This window comes from Giraffa tippelskirchi, chromosome 5 (assembly GCF_054371585.1).
Source record: "Giraffa tippelskirchi isolate mGirTip1 chromosome 5, T2T-mGirTip1v1.2.pri, whole genome shotgun sequence".
NCBI lineage: Eukaryota > Metazoa > Chordata > Mammalia > Artiodactyla > Giraffidae > Giraffa > Giraffa tippelskirchi.
Window position 1 is genome coordinate 49,192,154 of NC_137279.1, and position 13,910 is coordinate 49,206,063.

The 13,910-nt window shown below is 52.5% G+C and overlaps 1 protein-coding gene across 2 annotated transcripts in view; it reads right to left on the reverse strand.

Moving 5' to 3' along the window:
• Positions 1–5,120: 5,120 nt before the first annotated feature.
• Positions 5,121–13,910, reverse strand: part of STUM (stum, mechanosensory transduction mediator homolog) — a 57,399-nt gene continuing 48,609 nt past the window's right edge. The window contains exons 2-4 of one of the 2 annotated variants that reach the window (XM_081493853.1): positions 11,300–11,479; positions 7,244–7,252; positions 5,121–6,121 (exon numbers count right to left, since the gene is read on the reverse strand). In XM_081493853.1, coding sequence (XP_081349979.1) covers positions 6,087–6,121; positions 7,244–7,252; positions 11,300–11,479 — 224 coding nt within the window. In that variant the 3' untranslated portion in view covers positions 5,121–6,086. The remainder of the gene's footprint in view (positions 6,122–7,243; positions 7,253–11,299; positions 11,480–13,910) is intronic. The other variant, XM_081493852.1, reaches the window with a different exon arrangement.

The window sequence follows — 13,910 nt, forward strand, 5'->3', positions numbered from 1 at the left end:
AAAGAGAGGGTTGTATGCAGCCCTACAAGAGCCAGGAAAGAGACCATTGTCTCCCCTTCTCTGAGCAGACCCCCCCCCCCCGCCCCGCAGGAGGCCAAACTGAGTGTGGGGATGGGCACAGCCTGGTTTGGTGGGGATGCTGAGCCCGTGGACTCTGGGAGGAAGAGATCCAAGACCAGGGGTCCTGGAGAGAGAAGAAATAGTGTGGGTATCTGGGCATGGGATGGGCGTGATGAAGACAAATGTGCCATCAGCCTGAGCCCATGCTGGAGGGAGACGGCTCCCGGATGGGGCACTGGGCTCCTCTGGAGACATTAATTCCCAATCCTGAGTCTCCAGACAGACCCTGGCCTGCCTCCTCCCAGCCTGAAGGGAGCTGTGTGTGCACATGTGTGCTGTGTGTGGGTGTGAGTGTGTGCACAGGCGGGGGTGTTCGTGTGTCTGTGCTTCTGCTCTCTCCAGGGTGAAAGTGCAGGTGCGGAGGCAGACCGTGGAGTCTGGACCAGCCTGGGTGGTTGGCATTTCAACAAATCCAGGTAGGAAGGAAGAGGGGTGGAGAATAGAGATTTCACAGCTAGATCTAAGGCAAGAGACAACTTGTACCAGAAATCAGGACACATGAGTGGGACCCTGTCATCAACCTCCCCGCTCCCTGCCCTAGACAGGATCAGGAAGGGAGAATGGAATTGAGGGGGGGAGTATTTTGGTTTTACTAGGAAGAGTCCATGGCCTCTGAGTCCATGGGTCCTGCTGCTCCCTCTACCTGTCCCTCACCTGACAAGGCTCATCCTCCAAGCCCTTTGCTCTGAGAGAAATGGGAAGAATGACAGTTGCCCAGCCCCTTCCCAAGCTACAGATGGTTAAACTGAGGCACAAGGCAGTAAGAGAGACAGTGCAGAGTGCTGAGGATGGAACTCACTCTCTCCAGGCTTGCAGGGCATTTGGGGTCACCTTGGTTTGGGGTTTTCCCCACCCATCACCAGAGGGGCTCATCCTCTCTCCACAAGGGATTTGGGGTGGATCCATGAGAATCTGAGCATAATCCTCCACGCTCTGTGAGTTCAAGAACTCTCTGAAGCTCTAAAAATCTGAAGGGAACAAAAGTGATGAAAAATACAGGCCCCTAAGCATCGCCACATACTCAGGCTGACCTCAGCCTCCCTTCTGCTGACAGCCTGGCTTCTTATCTCCTCTAGCACACGCCAAGCTCTCTGGGGGCTCAGCCCTAGGCCTTGGAAAGCATCTCCCCTCTCTGACCTCCACTCACCTCGCCGTCCCACCTGGGATGCTGCTCACCAGGAAGACAGCACCTTTGATAAGTTTCTCCAAAGCCACGCCCAGGACCTGCTTGGCCCACTTTTGTGCCCACTGAGGGCTTGCTGATGCACAAAAGCAGGACGGGGAGCCCCCACTCATAGGACTTCAGGAAGCTGGCACAGGGAGCCCATGGAGACAAAGGCTGGGTTCCGTGGGGGAGTGTGTGTCAGCAAATGGTCAGCAACTGCTTCAAATTGCTCATCCCAGAGATAAGGTCATGATCTCTGGGGAGTGGGGACTGGTCCTTTAAAAGTGCTCTGCCACCTTGGGATGGGGAGGGCGGTGGGAGAAGGTTCAAGAGGGAGGGGACATGGGTATACCTATGGCTGATTCATGTTGATGTTTGGCAGAAACCAACACAATATTGTAAAGCAATTATCCTTCAATTAAAAATAAATAAATTTTTAAAAACATAGCAAAAAAGGGCTCAGCCACCTCCAGCTTGCCTGTTGAAAATCCTCTAAACCAACCAGCAACAGGGAGGAATAATAACAGTGAACAGCTCCTGCAGACACCAACTGGAGAATTTACATCTAAATTCTACATCCCCAAGCGATTTACACAGTGCAAGAGGCTTTCTTTGCCAATATCACTAACACGATAAAAACAGCTGGTGTCACTAAATCCCGAGGTGGGCCCGCAGCCCACCTGGCCTGCTCTCCTCCGAAGAGGGAATCCGCCCCAGCTCAGGCCCAGGGACTCAGGTGAGCTGAATAGCGACAAAACTGAAGTGGTCCTGCATGTTAAGACCAGACAGCCCCTCATATCAGGTGCACTGTTCTCTTACACTGCCATACGGGGCGCCCTTCGGGCCCGCCTTCCATGAGGAGCATGGGTCCAAGTGCCCCCCGGGATGGTGACAGCAGGGTGGGACCCTATTACTGCCGCGTGGGCCAGGCACCACTCCCCCTGCCGAGGACTCCCTCTTGGCCACTGAAGTCAGCTCCATGCCATAAGCGTGTGATGGGGGACCTGTGGCCTCCTCTCTTGGTGCCTCAGGTCTGACATTTGAAAACCCAGCACGCTGATATTTCACTCCACCCCCACACCTCCTCCCCCACCACTAGGTAAGGGTCACAGGGGATCAAAATGCACCACACAGTGCCTGGCAAGGGCCCAGCGTCTGGAGGCTGTCCTTGTCAAGAGGGCGGACACGTGGGTCCAGGGCAGCAGGGGGAGGGCACTGTGTCCCTTCCTCACCTCCCCTCACCTGCAGCCAGAGGCTGGCTTCGAGGCCACAGAAGGGTAGCTCCTGCCTGTTGCCCCAGCACCACAGAAGGCAGGAGGGGTGCCGGACTGGAGCCAGGAGCCATCTGTCCCTGTGGCTCCCACAGGGACCCCGCCCTTCCCAAAGTCTTGTCTGGGACTCAGATCTTAAGATCCAGGGGGACTGTCTCCACTGTCCACAGGACACTCCCAGGCCACCAGGTGGCTTATGCTGGCTATAGGATCCTGCTTTGGCCCGAGGGAATTGCCGCTCTGATCCAAGTTTCTCATTCACTGTGAGGTTCTCTGTGTGCCTGTGATCCCTTTCCCGAACATTCATGGCCCAGGAATGTCCTACAGAATTCTGACTGATCGATGGCTGGATCTGAAACGCACCCTTGGGTTTCTGGACCATCACTCTTGAGACAAGACCCAACCAAAGTGTTGGGTGTCAACCAAGCACTTGCTTGTACAAGGTTCCTGCTTTTCAGCTGACCAGTGCTTCATAGATTAACTCCGGCCATCTAACAGTCAGTGGACATGACTTTGAGCAAACTCGGGGAGATGGTGAAGGACAGGGAAGTCTAGCGTGTTGCAGTCCACAAGGTTGCAAAGAGTCAGACACAACTTGGCGACTGGACAAGCTAACAACCTGAGCGGCCAGCTCAGAGGACTTGGAGTACACTGGCCATTGTTCCTTCTCTGATGACAAAGGTGATGCTGAGACTGTGGTCTCACTTAGAGAGAAGCTATTTTGAGCTGATCCGCCCGCCAGGCAGTCCTCACAGACTCATTGTTCAGAAGATGGGTGGGGGTCTACCTGGAAAGGGCCTGCCTCCCGAGGCTGGTGTGTTCTCAAGTTGGGAGAAGCAGCCACAGGTGAGGGAAGGATCTGGGGAAGGGGGCATGGGACGGGAGATGTCCTTCCAGGCACACACACCTCTGCATGAAGCCAGCCCACAGTGGGACTTGTGGTGACACCTATCACTCAAGAAAACTCCCCCCATGTCTGAATTGTGTCACTAAACACGAGACATAAATTGCTAGCTCTTCTCTTCCCCCCGCAGCAGCCACCCCCCAACCATGCCAGGAAAATAAGACCCACCTCTCCCTGTGGGTGCTGCCCCCACCTGACACCTGTCATTGCAAAATCAGGGGAGCTCTCTGGGGGTGATGGGCTGTGGGCTGGCCTTCCTTCCCTCCGCTGGAGCTGTTTTTATCCTACTCCAAGGGAGGCTCTGCACTCCGATGCCGCTTCCTCGAAAGCAACCAGCCGCCAGCCTGCTCTCCTCTTGGCCCAGGGGATGCCGTCTTCTCACAGCGGAAGGTTCTGACTTTCTGGATAAAGCCAAATCCGAGCCCACGCCTTGACAACACAGAGGCTTCCAAACGTGAAAGAAGCTGCAAAGGCTTGGGTTGGGGCCAGGAAGAAAGGAGGGGTAAGAGACAGACACTGCCAGGTGTTCAAAACACGTAACCTGGCCCCAGGCAGCTCATCAGAACTAAGGGACGGATGGTGTGGTGGGAGGTGGGTAAGATTAGGCCAAGGAGCCGAGAACCCACCTCTGAGTTGGGGCCCGGGGTGGAAGTGGGGGGCAGCAAGTGGCTGAGGGAATTCCATTTCTTCAAGGATGCCGGTTTGCTGTCCAGGCCACAGAGAGCCTGAGACCCACCTCCCAGCATGACTGTAACTAGAAAGTTCGGTGGATGGGGTGGGTGGGCCACTGCCCCAGGTGGAGAGTTTAGAAACAAAGACTAAGCACGCAGTGGCCCCCAAAGGGCTCATGGTGGAGCGAGGGGCCTGTCCAGCTGCCGGTTCCCCAAGCCTTCCCATCCATTAAGGGGAAAACGACCAGAAAAGGCCACTCTTCTGTGCTGCTTTGCTTCAGTCATGTCTGAATCTCTGTGACCCTATGGACCATAGCCCCCAGGCTCTTCTGTCCATGGGAGTCTCCAGGCAAGAATACTAGAGTAGGTTGCTGTGTCCTCCTCCAGGGGATTCTCCCAACTCAGGGATCGAAACTGCGTCTCTGTCTCCTGCATTGGCAGGTGGATTCTTTACCACTAGCGCCACAGGCCACTCTTCCATCCCTGGCCAAATTCTGACTGAGTCCCTGATAGATAGGAAAAGCCCCTTGGAGAGAAACACACCCAATGGCACAAAGTCCAGTGAGGCCAGAAACTTGACTTTGGGCAAGTCCCATGTTTTAACAACCCCTATGTTATAATGAAAATGAAAAGAAAGCAGACATGTGAATGTCTACCTTGTCACTGTCATTTAGATCTCTTTTCTCTTAATTGCTGATTGATCTTGAATCAGACATCTTCTGGTGGTTGTGGCTCTGTAACAATCACTTAGGTGTCGCAAAGGGCCCTATCGTCCCTTGGCGACAGGAGGAATCCCTGTGTAACACCAGTGAGGTCGCCCGAGTGCCTCTGTTTGCAGGATTTTTGCAGAAGAAGGATTTTCAGAGAGGGGTCCACCACCCCTGCAATTATTTTTTTTTTTTGCAATTCTAAAACCCCTAAAGCTCTCAAATGGTGAGTTTTCTCCCCTTATGTATTTAGTGGCAAAATCTGACCTGTACTGAGGCGAAGCTATTTACAGTTTTATTGATCCTAATAAGTCTGATTATTCACATGCTCCTCTGCAGAAATGGTCCCGTGTTTCATGGTGTGAGCAGGTCCAGACTCCACCAGGCTGTCATGAAATGGATGGCAAATGTTTCTTCTTCTCTTCCTCAGATCTAAAATGTGTGAAGTCAGAGACCTGTCGGCCCTAAGGATTCCAGAGAAAGGCGTGTGGGCCCCAAACAGTGTTGAGTATAATGGGGAAGGCTGCCCACGCCGACCTGGGTTGGTGAACGTGTACATGAACATCTGGCAATTCCAGCAGTTTTGCCCCAGGAATGGAGCCACTGCCTTCCTTCCCAGGGAAACAAAGATCAGATCCGCCCAGACTTGGAGACTTCAGTGGTGAGGAGATGGGGGCGGCCATGGGGCCATCACATGCCCGTAGGGACCTGTCCCCACTGACAGCTGAGGGCACAGCAGGCTTTTCCACACCGGGCAGGAATCTGTCTATCCTTACTCACGGCCTGGTGTTGCCCCCAGGAGCCCACTCCCACAGGGGCCCAGAGGAGGTGTCCACCGCAGTCCTGCCCCATGACGACGAGCCCTGCTCGCCTGGACGGGGTCACTGCTGCCTGGCCTGGCCGCCCCGCACGCCCTCACGGTGGGCAGTGGACAAGGCGAGGCGGCCCGAGCCTGGGGTGCTCCAGCTTCTTTCGTCAGCATTCCCGCCTCCACCCGACTCCCTACCCAACCCAGATGCCCTCTGGGCGTCCGTGCTACAGGACTCTCTGGAGCAGCAGGAGGAGCTGGCGGCTCTCAGAGCCTGCTCAGAAAAGCAGGTGCGTTTTCAAAATAAATAGTATTCTCAAATCCCCTTCTTTCCACTCCAAACCCAGGAAGCGGCAGAAGAGAACACGTGAAGACCCCGGGCCGGCCGCTGCCTGACGTGGCCCTCCTGGGCACCGGGCTTCTCAGCGGCTCGCCCGGGCTCACAGCTGCTGTGGGATGCCCTGCTCCTTGTAGCCTGTGAGGGAGAAACAGAGGAGAGACGGTCAGACACCCACTTCCCTCACCATTTCTCCAGGCGGTGCCCCTGGACTCAAATATGCTAGAACTTATTCACACAGATGTGTGAATGACTGCTACAGCTGTGGTCCAGCTTTTTTCCCAAGGGCGTTGGCTTCTTAATGAGAAACAAGGGGATGAATGGAGAGAGTGGATTTCGGGGTTCAGTGGGGGAGACATGAGAAGAGGGTTTCTGTTACAGACCTGCTGGGGGTTGAAAGGTTATCAATGTGCTTCTGAATCCACACCCCTGAAGCCACTGCACAAAAGTGGCCCCTGCAGACTGGCCTGCTGCCATTTCCTAACACGGTGCCTTGGGAGAAGGTGCCAGGAAGACTTCCCCAAGTGATGGGCATCTGGTATGTGTGGACAGAGAATAAGATGGAAGAGAAAAGGAAGACAGCATACAGAAGGGAGGAGCCAAGCCTGTGTGCTCCATCAGTTGGACATCTGTGACACAGGCCAAGGTGACCGCTGGCTTCGAGCCTTTAAAGCCGTGGTGGTGACTATGAGGACATGAGAAAACTTGATCACTGTTGATATTAAGGAACTGATGCTAGTTTATTTGAGCATGAAAAGCTACTGTGGTCCCTTTTTCTTTTTTTTTTTAAGACATCTACTGGGATATTTAAGGGTGAAATTTTCATCTGGGTTTGCTGAGTAGTTACCCCTATTAGCTGGTAACTCAGCCCACAGAGGAGCATCAGTGGACTTGTGTTTGTTTTTTTTCTCTTTATTTACCAGGTTACTTATCAAGTTAAGGTGTTGGGGGTGGAGGCAGACACAGGCAGTAATAGATGAAAACAGAGCGGCCATGAGTGGATGATGGTTGAAGGTGGGATAGGCGTTTAGAGACTCACTATACTAGGCCTTCTATTTGTGTCTATGTTTAAACATTTTCCAAAATAAAAAACTAAAAATAGAAGCTTGTTGGCCCACTGGGAGAGGGGGTGTTTGTGTGCAGGAAGCGGGGGGTAGGCAGGGGACCGGGAGGGTAGCAGTGTGAGGTGGGGGAAGGGCAGTGAAGGGGAGGGTCCAGGCAGCCCAGGCATGAGACCCGTGCATCCCCCAACAGACTCACCTTGGGAAACTTCAGAGAAACACAGGAATATGAGGCAGCATGAGGAAGAGGAGAAAAAGAGAAAGAGAAAACAGTCTAAAAAAAGAGGCCAGACATGAGACAAGCTGGGACCTGGCACCTGGGACCCTTTGCTGCATTGCTTGCACCTGGACAAACTCTCTTTGAGCAACAAAATATAAAGAAACTATGAGGGATCAAAAATAACTGCACACACGTGCATGAGCAGTAGGGGCAAATTATGGACAAGAAGATACAAAAAGACCAAAAGAACCAACTGTCACTTCTGAAGAGCCTGGAGCAAAAGCAGGGTATCATGCATGTCCCCTGCACAGACACCACCTAAGCCACCCCTCCAGCCAGACCCCTGGACCTGCCCCTACCTTCATCCCATATAAGGAATCAGTTCACTTTTCTGCTCAGGGAGCAACCAAAGGAAACTATTTGTTCTCACTCCCCTCTACAGCAACAGGGGCCCCCAATAAAACCTTGCCTGATTTCTCATCTGGCTTCTTATCAGTTTCTACTGATTAAGGAGGCCAAGAACCCTGGTCGGTAACAGAGGGACTGCCTGAAATACAAAAAGGGAGAGGCTGCATGGTGGGGATTGGGAGATGGAAGGGGTCTGCAGTCTGCATTCACAGTGACCAGCCACTGTAGCCAGTGGGCAGCCCCAGAGGGTGTGTGGGCTTCGGTTCAGGAGTGCAGAGCATTCTCCCCTCCCTGGGGGTCACACTCCGTGAGACACTGCGAAGAAGCTCTCTCCTCTTCCCTCCGAATCTCAGCCAAGGTCGCTCTTCTGCTCACCTCCTGCCCCTCGCTCTTCTTCTGCCCCCATCCCATGTTTGCCTCAAGATGAATTCTGGATGGCTCCAAGGAGGGACAGCTACAGGACAGGTTTGACTGTGACAACCTAAAGATGTTGAAGTGACCCGTCCTGGCCCCTATCTAAGCCATGGGGTTCACCTTTTATGTGGACAGGAGTCACATATATAAAACCTAATGCTTTGGGAAAGACTCAGGCAGGGAATGGCAAACAGACTTCTATCTTGTAGACATCTTGCATCCATTAGTAGTGACTGCTTGAAGCCCTGTGTTGCAAATGGGTAAGACTATTCAGCAGAAGGTGTTAAGATAGATTGGCAATGTCTGCCATGGGTATGGCAGCTGAAAAAGGCTCCTGTACAATTACCAAGTATTTATTGACCCACAACCAATACAGGCTACTGTTAATTGTTATTGATTATTTTTATTAATATAAACAGAGCAGCAGCCTTGCAAGTTCCTGATTTTAATTGCTACTTTGATTTAGAGTTCTCTGATTTCCCCCTTAGGAGGTTTTTCTTGTTGGTATGTTTCTTTTGCTGTTATTGTTTTAATTAATTAATAAATTTTTTATAGTAGGTCCTTGTTGGTAATCTGTTTTAAATCTAGTAGTATGTACATGTCAATTCCAAACTCCCAATCTATCCTTCCCCATACGTTTCTTGGTGACACTCACACAATGCTAGGTAAAAAAAATTACCCTGTGTTGTTACAATCAGAAAGTCTCCTTCATTTTTACAGGAAGAGGTTGGACTGACACAAGAAACAACAGTCCCTTATCCAACTATCTACTAGGGCAGACATTGTGCTAGGACAGTCCACTGTGACTATTCTCTTCACTGTAGTATTTCTGAGACATGCACACTCCATTGTTGCTTGGCGTGATCTCAGCCCACAGCACCGTCTCAACAGTGCCAATTATGATCCTTTGCAGGTGGGTTTACTTTCTGGAAAAATGGGCAAAGGCACCCATTGCTGAGATGGGTGAGCAAGTCTGGTGCCTAGGTAGGATAAGTGGGTAGCAGTGAGGTGTGGTGGGTTTTCTGGTGCAGCCCTCAAGTCCATCTCCCAAACAGTGTTCTAAAAAGTCTGACACAAAGACAGCACTCCTGAAACCAAGAAGGTGACCCACCATGAAGGCATGGGCTGGGAGGAAGGGGGCAGGAAGGGAGGGGCAGTGGGTTCCAGCACTTGAGTAGCCTGCAGCCCAGCTATGGCCCCCACACCAGCCATGAGAGAGGGGTTGATGCAGAGTCAACAGCTAGGGTGGTGGAAGGTGAGGAAGCGACAGGTTCCCATCTGCCCTTCTTGGGTCTCTGTTTCCTTCTCTAGGAGGTGATAAAGGGGAGTTCTTGAAGCTGTCTCTAAGATCTAGACCCTGTGGGGTCTGGTATCAAGCATGACCTAAAAAGAGAATACCAGAAAGCTCTAGGCATCAGGTTAGGCATCAACACATTTATTGTGACACAGCTTTGTGCCACCATAACAGAAAGTCTCCTCACTAACATGCCCCAGTGCCTGGCCCAACAGCTGTGTGGCGAGGAGATGACTCACTAAGAAGGGTCCAGGGCTCATACTGGGCGGAGACGGGGCAGCCTTCCCAGGCTTTCCATCAGCCGCTGAAGAAGCCTCTGAGAGCGGAGGGCCCCTTCCAGGTTCCAGCTGGGAAACGGCCTCTCAGAGAAGCACCAAACTCCCTCTGGGAAATGGTCAGACTTGGCTTCTCTGGATTCACCGGATGATTGGCAGCACGCCTGTCTTATTAGCGATGCTCTGCCTCACTTCCCACAAATGGAAGTGGTCCGTGGACCTTTCCCCGGGGCGGGGCTCCCCTGAGGGAGCTGGAGGCGCCTGCCTGTTCTGCAGGCTCACCAACCCCCTCGCTGATAGGCAGCCCCTGCCCTGGGAGCAACTGTCCCCAGGAGGGATTGGACATCTTCTGACTGTTCCTCAGCTTCCCCCTGCCCAGTGTTCCCCTCCCCATTCTCTGGCTGCCCCTGTCTCCCAGCTCTAACTCTGGGATGCCCTGGCAGTCCAGCACCCCAGGGGGGAAAGGAGCTGCTTCCACCAGCCTATCTAATTGGCTGGTGGAATCCACCGGCTCTGCTGGACTTGCTCAGGCTCAGGGACCTGCCTTTTCTCTGGCCTAGTGGTTTGATTGGTCACTGGCCCTAACCTTGCTGGGCCCTGGTATCTGAGTGAGCCTTGGGTCTTGGATACTCACAGGATTCTGAACTCAGACTGAGTCAACTAGGAATCATTCTAGATCATTCTAGAGCCCCCTGAATCTTGGGCTTCCCCTCTTGCCCCCGCTGTTCTTCCCTGACATAGCTCACCTCTGGCACGGGCGCTCCACCTGCAAATGGTCTTGTCGGGTGTGGGGCACAGGAGGAGCGTGGGGTGTGGTGAGAAGGACAAAGAGCCTGTGAGGACGTGGTCCATGTGAGTGAGCAGTTTTGGCCTAATGAGGTAGACAGAACGTGTGACAATACAGGGACCCGCACGGGAGCACGGGGTGACGGAACGCGGCTGCTTAAAATAGGTGTCTGTCTTAAGATCTCGCTGGGTTATTTTTAAAATGTTAATCAAGTCTTCTTCGGCAGTTTTGTGTCGGGATCAAGTTTGTGTTAAGTGACTGGTGAAGGTCCGCTGAATGCAAATCAGGAAGAGGAAGGCTTTAGCATCAAGGAACAAAGAGCTTACTTTAAAAGAATTTGAAATTATGCTGTTCTGGCTGTTAAATAAAAAGCAGTTACAGGGTTTCCTGAGCGCAAGTATGCCCGGTGGCTTTTTCCTTCTTTCTGGAAATGGCATGATGGAGGCACAAGGGACTGAGCTCACATGGGCCACACCCTTGCTACCCCGGTGTTGTCAACCAGGCTGTTTCCTTGACAAACATGATGCCTGGTGTGTCTGAGCTGAACAGGCGCTCTCTCCCTGCCTTATTCACGCCCTCTGGCTCAGGTCTCTGCCTGGTGCTCTCATGATACCCTGCAGGCCCCAGGGCTGAGCATGCAGGGAGGGTCCCCTCGGCCAGGTGGCCACGGACACCAGTGAGCGCTTGGGGGAGGAGCAGGCCCAGCCGTGCAGATCTCCCTGCGAAGCAACCCCCACCAACAGGATCACAAACAAACGCCCAGCCCATCCTGGCCCCTGCCCCTCCTCCAGCCCTGCTCCCCACATCCCCGCCCAGCCCCAGCCCCACAGGGAGGTGTGGTGCCAGCAGCTACTCACTGGCGAGGATGACCATGTCCATGCCCCAGAAGATGCTCATGATCCAGCCCACCATGACGATGGCCGTGAGGATCTGGATGAGGGCCGCGGCGATGTTCAGCCAGAAGACACAGCACACGTGCCTGTCCGGGAGGTCTGTGCGGGCGCCACACAGCACGGTGAAGGCTGAGATGAACGTCCCTGTGAGAGGCCAGAGGGGACAGCCTTTGGAGGGTGCTGGGAGACACGGAGGCATGTGTGCCCATCACGAGCTGAGGGCCCAGTGGCTCGCCCTCCAGGAGCTCTGAGAGGAACAGCTCATGTCCAGCACTTTGCTGCTCAGACCACTGGTGCCCACCCTAGAGATGCCAATGTACCAGCCTGGAGGAGGCACGGCCCGGGGCAGCCAAGGACCCAGCATAGTCCTGAGGCCTCAGGGGAACACAGATGTCACATAACAATCCATTCCTGCCATTAAGGAACCACAGTGCAGCCACTTTCTGAAAGGACAACAGGCAGCAGGTGGACAGGACACCAACCTCGTGTGGCAAAGATCCTTAGGGTCTAAGAGTTCAGAGGTAGGAACTGGCATCATTGAAGGGACAGGGAAGTCACCCAGAGGGGTAAATTCAGGAAATGACCCCCAGCACACACTGACCACGGTGCCTGCAGAGGGGAGTAAGCTCAGGCCAGGGTGCATCTCCCAGAACCCTTCCTTCAAGGGGCTCTCCCAGACACCCCAGACCTGTAAGAGGATGGACAGAGAGCCCGAGATTTTCTGAGCACCCACAAGGCACAAAGCAAAGTGGTGGGTGTATCCATGGCCCTTACCTCATCCCAAACTTCCCAGAGCCCTGCAGGTATTAATAATATCGCTACATTTTTATTGACACTTCGCTCAAGCCAGGCTCTTTTCTACATGGGCTCTGAGCCCCATAACAACCCTGCAAGTTAGCTGGCCTTCCTCCTATCTGTGTGAGTTCCCTATGGCTGCTGTAACAAGTTACTGCACGCTTAGTGGCTTAAAGCAACATAATGCTGGAGATCAGAAGTCTGAAATGGGTCCTCGGGGCTGGGTCCTTTCTGGAGGCTCTGGGGGACAATGGTTTCCTTGCCTGTTCCAGTTTCTCAAGGTTGCCTGTATTCCTTGGCTCATGGCCCCTTCCTTCGTAATCAAAGCCAGGAGCTGTACATCTTCTCTGCTCTCAGACCTCAGCTTCCATCCTTACATCCTCTCCCTCTTGTCTCCCTCTTGTAGGGACCCTTCTGATTATCCTGGGTCCACTGGATAATCCAGGGTAAGGCCCATGTTTTTAAGATCCTTAAATTAGTCACATCTGAAAAGTCCTTCCTTTTTATGTAAGGTAGCATCTTTGCAGGTTCTTGGATCAGGATATGGACATTTCTGAGGGTGGGCATCATTCTGCCTATCACACTACCTTACATACTGCATTACCCTGGTGTTTCTGATGCTTTGATATCTGGAGACTTGCTGACTCTGTCGAGATCCCCCTCCCAGGGCTAGCCAGTTCCTAGGGATAGCAAATGACTTTCTTATGCAAGACAAACAATTGAGAATGCACACCCAGACTGCTCTGTTATAGACTCTCACACTCTGGGTCACTCTCTTCTGCCCTAATCACTCACAGCCAGGCACCAGACAGCTCAGTCAGTCCCTACACCCTGGGGAACACTAGCCCATCCGAAGCCTGCTTGACCTGTCTTGACATTCTTTCCCATGGAAATCACAGCAAAGTCTCCTGCCCATGTCTCTCCCTAACCTCCTCTGCCTCCTAATGGTCCCTGGTCCTTCCACTTGTGCACCTCCAAAGTGTGGTATGCCCTCTCCTCTTAGGAACTGTGAGTAACAAACTATCTTTTCAATGGCTGTGATTTCCTGATCTGTTGGCCTCACCATACCTCACTATTAATAATAATAAAACCTACATTTTAAAGCGCACACACACACTCAGAGTCAAGAATTAAGTATCTCAGACTTTCCTGGTGGTCCAGTGGTTAAGAATCCTCCAGCCAATGCAGAAGACACGGTTTGCTTCCTGGTCTGGGAAGATCCCACATGCCTTGGAGCAACAAAGCCTGGGTGCCACAACTACTGAGCCTATGCTCCAGAGCCTGAGTGCTCCCCAACAAGAGAAGCCACCACGATGAGAAGCCTGTGCCCCACAACTAAAGAGTAGCTCCCACTCGCCATAACTAGTGAAAGAGCCTGCACAGCAACAAAGACCCAGCACGGCCAAAAATAAATAAATTAATTAATTTTAAAAAGAGGATTAAGTATCTTGTCTAAGGTCTCACACATGGGTAGCATTGACCCCACCACTGTCTGATTAGAAAGACAAACTTGGAGAAAGGAGAACTGAAAACTGATGGCAACATATCCATGTTGCCATGGACAGGCAACATCAGCAAAGAGGAAGGTTTATCTGCTGGGGAAGATGGGCTGACCCACATTTTATTTAAAAGACAACATGGATGTGGTATGGGAGGGACTTTGGGGCACTATTCTTTTACCCACATTGACCAACTAAGACATGTATAAAAATAAAAACACATTAGTCACATACCAACTTGTACAATATGTACATATATTACCTGCAGTTGCATAAATCTG